Raw genomic sequence first — 10,996 nt, 5'->3', positions numbered from 1 at the left:
CCGTGGCATCACAGCCCACAGTAACCTCAAACTCTTGGGCTTAAGCGATTCTCTTGCCTCAGCCTCCCAAGTAGCTGGGACTACAGGTGCCCACCACAATATCCGGCTACTTTTTTTGGTTGTTGTTGCAATTTGGCTGGTGCCGGGTTCGAACCCACCACCCTCGGCATATGGGGCCAGCGTCCTATTCACTGAGCCACAGGTGCCACCCAAGGCTCCACTATTTTTAAGTTGTAGTTGTCATTGGTATTTGGCAGGCCCAGGCTGGATTTGAACCTGCCAGCTCCAGTGTATGTGGCTGGCGCCCTACCAGCTTGAGCTATAGGCACTGAGCCTAATATATATATTTCATAGAAAGTAAACAGGAAAATGAACTGTAAACATAATTTTAATGGTCACTTTTAGTCCAGCAAGTGGACATATAACTTATTTAAGTATTCCCACTTAAATAATTTAATTCTTTTGCTATTATCATCATTTATTTATTTATTTTGAGACAAAGTCTCACTATGTGGTGCTCAGTAGAGTGCTGTGGTGTCACAGCTCACAGCAACCTCAAACTCTTGGGCTTAACAGATTCTCTTGCCTCAGCCTCCCAAGTAGCTGGGACTACAGGCACCCACCACAACGCCCAGATATTTTTTGTTGCAGTTGTAATTGTTGTTTAGCTGGCCCAGCCAGGTTCGAATCCTCTACCCTCAGTGTGTGTGGCTGGCACTGTAACCACTGTGCTATGGGCACCAAGCCTTTTCTGCTATTATTAATAAAAGTTTTATACATAAATAAAATTAAAATACATATTCTTATGTTTAACTTCTTTGTACATCATCAGAAGTTTTCTTTAGAATAAGATCATGATGATTTATTATGAAATTGGATCTCGTTAGTCACTATTGTCCTTTTGATTTTCTCCTTAAGGTGTTTCCTCCATTCAGACTTGTTCCAGACAAAATGACGCTAATTCCAACTAACATGATGCAGGTAATCTTAAAGGCAGAAGAATAAGATTTACCTCTTCTCCTTTCCTCTCTCTCTCTCTATCCTTCTCCCCTGATGCCTCCTTTTGTCTACTCTTAGCCAAGGGCAACTGTATCTGATAAAAAACATTATTAATAGATCCTTTTGTATTTCATAAACTACTGACTGTGTTTTCACACTTATGAGCAAACCTTGTTAGGATGTGGATACATTACCTGTCTGATGTGAAAAAAGAAAAAGAAGAAAATTAGTATTTTCCTTGACCCATTATATACCTTATGTAAATTAATTGTTGGAATTCCATAGGTCATTTGCAGCACTTCCACATCTTCTGAATTTGAGTTGATATGGGATATGCTATCTGGGAAGTGGGAGAAGATGAAGCCAAATTGGGGAAGAAGTCAAATTGCTTGGACAAAACGTTGGGAAAAGAGATGTGGCTTCTTCCCCCAGGCGTTCAATAGTATGTTTAAATTCCAGGTAATGTCTGAAGGTGGCCCACAGCCCCAATCTATCATTCACTTCTCCATCAGTAATCAGACCGTGGCTGTTGTTAATAGGAGGGGACAAATTACAGGGAAGGTGGTTGGCACAGCTGTGGTCCATGGCACCATCCAGACGGTAAATGAAGACACTGGCAAGGTCATTGTATTTTCCCAGGTATTGGTTCTTTGCTCTGCTTGGCTTCTACTCTTCTATCTGGTAACCATATTGGAGGTATGAGGGGCTGGGGAGGAGGTGGGAAGAGTGGGTGTCAGCAGCCCAGGAAAACTCTTTTAGTCCCCCTCACCTGGTATTCTCTAAACCAGGCATGAAAAATATATAATCTCTAGTGAAAAACCCATAGAGTGCTTGGCATAAGACATGGCCTTTATCCTTAAAGAATTCTTTAACAAACAAAAACAGCTAGGTGCAGTGGCTCAGGCTTGTAATCCTAGCACTCTGGGAGGCAGGGGCAGGTGAATTGCTTGAGTTCACAAAAACCAGACCAGCCTGAACAAAAGCAAGACCCCATCTTTTTTTTTTTGAGACAGAGTCTCATTTATGTCGCCCTTGGTACAGTGCCAGTGGTGTCACAGCTAACAGCAACCTCAAACTCTTGGGCTTAAGAGATTCTCTTGCCTCAGCCTCCCAAGTAGCTGGGACTACGGGTGCCCACCACAATAGTGCCCAGCTATTTTTTGTTGCAGTTGTCATTGTCGTTTAGCAGGCCCAGACCAGGTTCAAACCGGTATGTGGCTGACACCATAACCACTTGTGCTACGGGTGCCGAGCCGCAAGACCCTCACCTTTACTAAAAATAGAAAAACTGGGCTCAGTGCCCATAGTTCAGTGGTTAGGGTGCTGGCCACATACACCGGGGCTGGCGCATTTGAACCCAGCCCCAGCCTGCTAAACAACAATTACAATTACAAAAAAAAAAGGCAGGCATTGTGGCAGGCCCCTGTAGTCCCAGCTACTTGGAAGCCTGAGGCAAGAGAATCGCTTAAGTCCAAGAGTTTGAGGTTGTTGTGAGCTGTGACTCCACAGTACTCTACCAAGGGGGACATAGTGAGACTCTGTCTCAAAAAATAAAAATAAATAAAAAAGAAAAACTGAGGCAAGAGAATTACTTGAGCCTGAGTTGGAGGTTGGAGGTTGCAAGTTGCTGTGAGCTATGCGCCATGCCATTCTACCCAGGGCAGCAACTTGAGACTCTGTCTCAAATGAATAAATAAATAAATAAAATGCCTATGTTGTAAGGGTTTGTATTGCATGTGGAAAAACAGCAAGCTAGTTATAAAGAAAATGCTTTCTCTTCCCTCTATTGAGCAGGATGAAGTACATATTGAAGTTGTCCAGCTAAGAGCTGTTCGGATCCTTGCAGCTGCGACTAGACTTATCACAGCTACTGAGGTCAGTATGATGGCTCTGTTGTGGCCTCATCATTCTGATAATGTCAACTGGGCAGGATATATGTGCATATAGCACAGTAGCACTTTTCTTTTTCAGATGCCAGTTTATGTCATGGGAGTGACCAGTACCCAGACCCCTTTCTCCTTTAGCAATGCCAACCCTGGGCTCACATTCCACTGGTCCATGAGCAAAAGGGACGTGCTGGATCTAGTGCCTCGACATTCAGAGGTATGAATTCACCTGTTTGTTGTATTATCTTTGGGATCTTGATATTAAATATGTTTTATTTCATCTTTTTTTTCCTGAATTTTTTGTTGCTTTGTTTTTAAATTTTTATTTTATTTTATTTATTTATTTGTTGAGACAGAGTCTCACTTTGTTGCCCTTGGTAAAGTGCTGTGGTATCATAGCTCACAGCAACTTCAAATTTCTGGGCTCAAGCGATTCTCTTGCCTCAGCCTCCCGAGAAGCTGGGACTACAGGTGCCCACCACAACACTCAATTATTTTTAGACAGGAGGGCTCGCTCTGGCTCAGGCTGGTCTAGAACCAGTGAGATTAGGCAATCCACTGGCCTCAGCATCCCAGAGTGCTGGGATTACGGGCGTCCTTTAGTTTTCTTATCTAAAGTACCATTTTTTTTTCTTTTGAGATAGTGTGTCATTGTGTAGCCCAGGCTAGAGTGCTATAGCATCATAGCTCACAGTAACCTCAAACTCATGGGCTCAAGCAATCTTCTTGCCTCAGCCTCCAGAGTAGTTGAGACTACAGGCACCTACCCACAAACACCTGGCTGGCTTTTCTTTTTTTCCTTTTTTTTTTTTTTTTTTGAGACAGAGTCTCACTGTGTTGCTCTCAGTAGAGTACCATGGTGTCACAGCTCACAGCAACCTCAGATTCTTGGGCTTAAGTGATTCTCTTGCCTCAGTGTCCCAAGTACAGTTGGCTGCCTGTTTTTTTGTAGTTGCAGTTGTCACTGTTGTTTGGTAGATCTGGGCAGGGTTTGAACCCCCCAACCCCCATGTATGTGGCCGGTGCCCTAGCGCTAAGCTACAAGCACCAAGCCATGGTTTTTCTATTTTTAGTAGACAGGGTCTTGCTCTTCCTCTGGCTGGTCTCAAACTCCTGAGCTCAAGGGATCCTCCCACCTCAGCTTCCCAGATTGCTGGGGCTAGCTAGGAGCCACCGTGGCAGCCTAGGCATCATTCCTTTGTCTAGTAGAAGAAACAATTGTGGCTCTACCAGAAGAGCCACACAAATGTTTTCTTTTCTTGCCTCAGACAAACTGGATAACGACAAGGGCAATAGAAAAGTCTTCATGCTCCACAAGGTAGATTTCCTACGCTATAGACATGCTAACATTTATACATTCACTTGGATTAAACAGTTAAAAACCACTCATTCCTTAGCATGAGACTTTCAGACAACCGATTGAGATCACAAAGGAAATGGGAGTTTTTATTTAGAGGAGGAAGGAAAGCTGATTTTAAAACTTGGGACTCTATTGTAAGTTAAGCGAGCTATAAGGTCTTCAGGGTTTTGGACAGCAAGAAGGCAAAGGAGATAGGACGTGAAATGAATGCTGAAAAGGAGGTAGGTGCTACTCAATATTTGCCTTAGTGTTGGCCCTACCATTCCTATTACCAGAAGTCTATCAAGTTCTTGTCCTCCTTATCCAGTCTAAGCTGGAATGATAAGTGAAGCAAATAGGGAGATGGTCAGCCAGTTTTAGCACACTCTTAAAATGGGAGCTTCCCAGCTCAGTGTCTGTAGCTCAGTGAGTAAGGGCGCCAGCCACATACACGAGAGCTGGTAGGTTTGAGCCCAGCCTGGGCCTACTAAACAACAATGACAACTACAACCAAAAAGTAGCCAGGCGTCGTGGTGGGCACCTGTAGTCCCAGCTACTCAGGAGGCTGAGGCAAGAGAATCGCTTAAGCCCAAGAGTTTGAGGTTGCTGTGAGTTGTGACACCAAAGCACTCTACCAAGGGCAACACAGTGCTCTGTCTCAAAAAAAAAAAAGAAAGAAAAGAAAAGAAAAGGGAGCTTCCCTATAGGACCTTCCTTTTCCATCACACTGAACTCCATGAGTAGATTGCTGCCCTTCTCTCTCATCTCAAGTTCTACTGTCTGAACTCATTATAGAAACTACTTCCATCATTTCCTTTCTTCTATCAGTGAATTGACATTGAGATAATATAAGAAAGAATCTTGGGGAGGCTTGCCAGAATTAGTTGAGCATGGCAAACAAAGGCTTATTTTAAGGGTGATTATGCTGCTGGGAATATGAAAAAATATTTAGCTATGAAAGCCAGGCTTGGCATCTGCCTGTAATCCCGGCACTTTGGGAGGCTGACATGGGAGAATTGCTTGTAGGAGCTGGAAACTACCCTGAGCAACATAGCAAGACCCCATCTTCACAAAAACCAAAAATTAGCCAGGTACACACCTATAGTCCCAGCTACTTGGAAAGCTAAGGTGGGCAGATCACTGGAACCCAGGACTTCGAGGTTGCAACGAGCTATGATCATTCCCACTGCATCCCAGCCTGTGTCACAGAGCTAGATACTGTCTCTAAAAAACAAGAAAATAAAACAAAAACAAAAGCTATGAAAAGAAATTCTGTACTTTAGTTCTTCTAGTTAGCTATTTCCAACATACATTTTTCTTATTGTTAACAACAAAGACAGAGGGCAGTGTTTATTCATGAATAGTTCTTACTTCATCCCCTTACTGTTTTAGGTTTTCCTACAGCTCCCACTGGAGAATAACTTTGCCATGGTTGTCCACACAAAAGCAGCTGGACGGACCACTATTAAAGTCACTGTTCGCTGTATGAACAGTTCCTCTGAGCAGTTTGAGGGGAATTTCTTGGAACTGTCTGATGAAGTTCAGATCCTGGTAAGCACCCAAACCTAAATCTTATTTTTTTATGTTAAGAAGAAAATTGGGGCAGCGCCTATGGCTCAAAAGGGTAGGGTGCCAGCCCCATATGCCAGATGTGGTAGGTTCAAACCTCAGCCCCAGCCAAAAAAAAATATAAGGCCTACCTTCCCAATCCCATCTCCTCAACTTAGAGGAGGAATAAACAGACAAAAATACATACCAAAAAAATTAAAAGAAGAAAATCATATTTCCTTATCATCCATGAAGGGCTTAGTCTGTATAAAGCTAAAAAATTGCTAGAGGGATTCCTGAAACAGGTTTATGGTTTCTTTGTCATGCCTGCTAATTGCTTGTGTATAGTACTGACATCAGAAACTTTAGCACACATACTCCCTTCATTTCCCCACACATGGAACAGAAGATTTGAACATACCTTATTAAATGTGTTATGATGGGCGGCACCTGTGGCTCAAAGGAGTAGGGGGCCACCCTCATATACCAGAGGTGGTGGGTTCAAACCCAGCCCTGGCCAAAACCTGCAAAAATAAATTAATTAATTAAGAAAATAAATAAATGTGTTATGATATAGTACATTTAAATATATTCACAGGGGCTCGGCGCCTATAGCTCAACAGGCTAGGGCGCCAGCCACATACACCTAAGGTGGCGGGTTTGAACCCCCAGCCCGGACCCGCCAAAACAACAATGACGGCTGCAACCAAAAAATAGCCGGGCGTTGTGGCGGGCGCCTGTGGTCCCAGCTACTTGGGAGGCGGAGGCAGGAGACTCGCTTGAGCCCAGGAGTTGGAGGTTGCTGTGAGCTGTAATGCCATGGCACTCTACCCAGGGGGACAGCTTGAGGCTCTGTCTCCAAAAAAATAAAATAAAATAAAATAAAATAAAATTGTAATGGGGTGAGATAAGGACCACTGACTCAAATTAGAAGTTCAAAAAGGAGGGTGGCAGCTGTGACTCAAGGGATGGAACACTGGCCCTATATACTGAGGGTGGCAGGTTCAAACCCAACCCCAGCCAAACTGCAACAACAACAACAACATAGCCAGGCATTGTGGCAGGCACCTGTAGTCCCAGGTACCCTGGAGGCTGACGCAAGAAAATCTCCTAAGCCCAGGAGTTGGAGGTTGCTGTGAGCTGTGATGCCAAAAGAAGTTCAAAAGGGAATCTTTTATTAACCGCGGGGCTGTCTCAGCAAAGCCTAAGGCAGACTAAGTGAGAGAGCATTGAAGGGTCTGAAGTTGGGGTTGTTATAGCCTGAAAGTTGGCAACGGAACAAACAGGTGGGCTAAAAGTTGGCTAAAGAAGAAAAAGCAAGTGCAGGGTCAAGATGACCCCTTTTACAGAAGAACCCTGCAATTTAGCGTAATGATTAGCAGACAGGTAACATAAAGGCAACATAAAGCAGATCTGGCAATTAGCAAATAAGTAAAACAATTTGCCACAGCACTTAGCTTGTTAACTCTCATCATGACAGTACTTGGCCCCTTAGTTCTTATCTTGTTCTGTTCCGGCCCAATCCAGACCGACCTAAGGGTAATGGTGCCTGTCATCATTTCATAGTTATGGTATTCTCATCTTGTGTCCTTTCATCTTGTATCCTACACAGCCCCCTGGTGCAAGTCGGTGGTGGGCGGTATCCATCTTATGGGAGTGATGAGGCTGCTGGCACCCATCTCAAATAAAATAAAAATATAAGTTACAGGGCCCCAAGACTCTGCCCCTGAGGCTCCACTGCTGGTACTGGGTCTGCAGCTCTGCCCCTGAAGCTCCACTGCTGGTACTGGGCCCACAGCTCTGCCCCTGAGGCTCCACTGCTGCTGCTGGGCCCACAGCTCTGCCCCTGAGGCTCCACTGCTGGTACTGGGTCCGCAGCTCCACTCTCAATCAGCCCTGTTGCCAAGCCCATGACCCCACCTCCTGAGGCCCCAGCATTGCCCACAGGCCTGGCCTAAGGCTCCACTCTTGAGCCTCAACTGTGCCACTGGGCCTAAAGCTTTTCTGTTGCTGCTCTTTCCCCTAAGCTTTACCACTGCCACAACACCCCTGGACCGGGCTCCAAGGCTTCGCACTGCTATCAAGTTCCACAGCCATACTTCCAAGGCTCTAACTTGCAGCCTGGCAGAACCCACCTGGTGGTCCAGCACCCTGCCAGGAACTGCCTCCAATCTCCAGCCTCCATCACACCTGGACTCAGAGTGAGCAAATGCCCACAGCCTGGACACCCATGACCCCTGCCTAGAATAGCTTCATCCAATGCCACTGTCACTCCTGTGGGAAGAGACAGGTAGAGCAATCCTCTAAAACACCAGACTCTCTAGAGAGGCTCTCACCCAGACCCCAGCTGGAGATGCCAACAGCAGCCTGGGGAACAACCCAGAATTCCATAGGAAGATCAATCAGCACCAGCTTGAACTGCAACAGTCACAAGGAAATAGGATAAAACAGAACAGCCGCATTACAGACTCTCAGTGCACCTACCCCTCCCCTGCAAGGTCATCGAAGCAGAAAATCAAAAAACAAATACTGGACTTAAACAGTACTCTAGAACAAATGGACCTAATGCACACTTATGGAACCAAAATTACTAAATATACATTCCACCTAATATTTCTAGCCCAAATTACTAAATATACATTCTACCTAATATCTTAGGTTTCAGCAAATTCAAAAAAATTGAAATAATACTATGTATCTTCTCAGACCATAGTGGAATAAAACTAGAAATCAACTCCAAGAGAAACACTGAAATCTACACAAAGCCATGGAAATTAAACTTGCTATTGAACAATCCTTGGGTCAATGATGAAATTAAGATGGAACTCAAAAGATTCCTTGAGCAACAAAGGGGACACAAGTTGTCAAAATCTATGACATACAGTAAAAGCATTCCTAAGGGAAAAATTCATAGCCTTAAATTCCTGTATCAGACAAACAACTAACTATCTGGTAAGGTATAAGAGTATGAATAGTTTCTCCAGATGATTGTAGGCTAAAAGCTAAGTAGTCATATCATTTTTAGATTAAAAATACAAGTTGGGGCTCGGCGCCTATAGCTCAACCGGCTAAGGCGCCAGCCACGTACACCTAAGGTGGCGGGTTCGAATCCCCAGCCCGGACCCGCCAAACAACAATGACGGCTGCAACCAAAAAATAGCCGGGCGTTGTGGCGGGCGCCTGTGGTCCCAGCTACTTGGGAGGCTGAGGCAGGAGACTCGCTTGAGCCCAGGAGTTGGAGGTTGCTGTGAGCTGTAATGCCATGGCACTCTACCCAGGGGGACAGCTTGAGGCTCTGTCTCAAAAAAAAAAAAATACAAGTTGGGGTTGGATGGCACCTGTTTCTGGAACCCCACAAATTAACAACCTAATGTCACATTTCAAGGAACTAGAAAAGGAAGAGCAAACCAAACCCAAAACAAGCAGGAGAAAAAAAATAACAAAGCTCAAATCAGAACTAAATGAAATGGCCAGGTGCAATGGCTCACCCCTGTAATCCCAGCACTTGGGAGGCTGAGGCAAGTGGATTGCCTGAGCTCACAGGTTTGAGACCAGCCTGAGCAAGAGCAAGACCCTGTCTCTAAAGCTGGGAATTGCGGCAGGCGCCTGTAGTCCCAGCTACTGGGGAGACTGAGGCAAGAGAATCATTTGAGGTTGCTGTGAGCTAAGATGCCAAGGCACCCTACCAAGGATGACCAAATGAGACTCTGTCTCAAAAAAAAAAAAAGAACTAAATGAAATGTAAACCAAAAAAATACAAAGGATTAACAACACAAAAAGTTGGTTCTTTGAAAGATGAGCAAAATCTGGGGCAGCGCCTGTGGTTCAGTGGGTAGGGCACCGGCCCCATATACCAAGGGTGGCAGGTTCAAACCCAGCCCTGGCCAAACTGCAACAAAAAAATAGCCAGGCATTATGGCGGGCGCCTGTAGTCCCACCTACCCAGGAGGCTGAGGCAAGAGAATCTCGTAAGCCAGGAGTTGGAGATTGCTGTGAGCTGTGTGACGCCACAGCACTCTACCGAGTGCAATAAAGTGAGATTCTGTCTCTAAAAAAAAAAAGAAGAAAGAAAAATAGCCAGGTGTTGTAGGGGGCACCTGTAGTCCCATTCAGGAGGCTATAACAGAAAGATTGCTTAAGCCCCAAAATTTTAGTTTGCTGTGAGCTAGGCTGACAACATGGCACTCTATCCTGGAGCAACAGAATGAGACTCTGTCTCAAAAAAAAAAAAAAAAAAACCCAGGCACCATGGCTAACGTCTGTAATCCCAGCAATTGGGAGGCCGAGGTGGGTGGATTGCCTGAGCTCACGAGTTCAAGACCAGCCTGAGCAAGAGCGAGACCCTGTCTATAAAAAATAGCTGGATGTTGTGGTGGGTGCCTGTAGTCCCAGCTACTTGGGAGGCTGAGGCAAGAGGATTGTTTGAACCCAAGAGTTTGAGGTTACTGTGAGCTATGACAACACAGCACTCTACCAAGGGTGACAAAGTGAGAGTCTGTCTCAAAAAGAAAAAGAAATTATGGCTTAAAAAATAAACTACGATGGGCTCGGCACCTGTGGCTCAAGTGGCTAAGGCACAAGCCACATACACCTGAGCTGTTGGTTCAAATCCAGCCTGGGCCTGCCAAACAACAATGACAGCTACAACCAAAAAATAGCCAGACGCTGTGCCAGGCACCTGTGGTCCCAGCTACTTGGGAGGCAGAGGCAGGAGAATTGCTTGAGCCCAGGAACTGGAAGTTGCTATGAGCTGTGATGCCATAGCACTCCATCCAGGGCAATAGCTTGAGGCTCTGTCTCAAAAATAAATAAAAAATAAACTACAATGTTTATAAAAGGCTCGGTACCTATATCTCAGCGGTTAGGGCACAGGCCACATACACTGAGGCAGGCAGTTCAAACCCCACCTGGGCCTGCTAAACAATAATGACAACTGCAACAAAAAAAAATAACCAGGCATTGTAGTGGACACCTGTAGTCACAGCTATTTGGGAGGCTGAGGCAAGAGAATCACTTAAGCCCAAGAATTAGAGGTTGCTGCAAGCTATGACACCATAGCACTCTAACAAGGGTGACATAGTGATACTGTCTCAAAAAATTAAAAATGTGGCTCAGCGCCTGTGACTCAAGTGGCTAATGCACCAGCCACATACACCTAAGGTGGCGGGTTAGAATCCAGGCCGGGCTCGCCAAACAACAATGACGGCTGCAACCAAAAAATAGC

General features: G+C 45.1%; 1 protein-coding gene and 1 pseudogene across 1 annotated transcript in view; both read left to right on the top strand.

The window, feature by feature from the left end:
* Window positions 1-10,996, top strand: part of NUP210L (nucleoporin 210 like) — a 147,392-nt gene that overhangs the window by 103,796 nt on the left and 32,600 nt on the right. The window contains 6 exon segments of the mRNA XM_023508329.1: window positions 919-981; window positions 1,459-1,638; window positions 2,794-2,874; window positions 2,971-3,102; window positions 5,617-5,808; window positions 9,899-9,925. Of these exon segments, the coding sequence (XP_023364097.1) occupies window positions 919-981; window positions 1,459-1,638; window positions 2,794-2,874; window positions 2,971-3,102; window positions 5,617-5,808; window positions 9,899-9,925 (675 nt within the window).
* On the top strand, window positions 1,117-1,203 carry LOC111722387 (annotated as a pseudogene).

The sequence above is a fragment of the Otolemur garnettii genome, unplaced genomic scaffold (genome assembly GCF_000181295.1).
Source record: "Otolemur garnettii isolate 467f Iridium unplaced genomic scaffold, OtoGar3 scaffold00244, whole genome shotgun sequence".
Lineage (NCBI taxonomy): Eukaryota > Metazoa > Chordata > Mammalia > Primates > Galagidae > Otolemur > Otolemur garnettii.
Note: the sequence above shows the minus strand (reverse complement) of the source record. Positions and strands in the feature narration are given on the sequence as shown.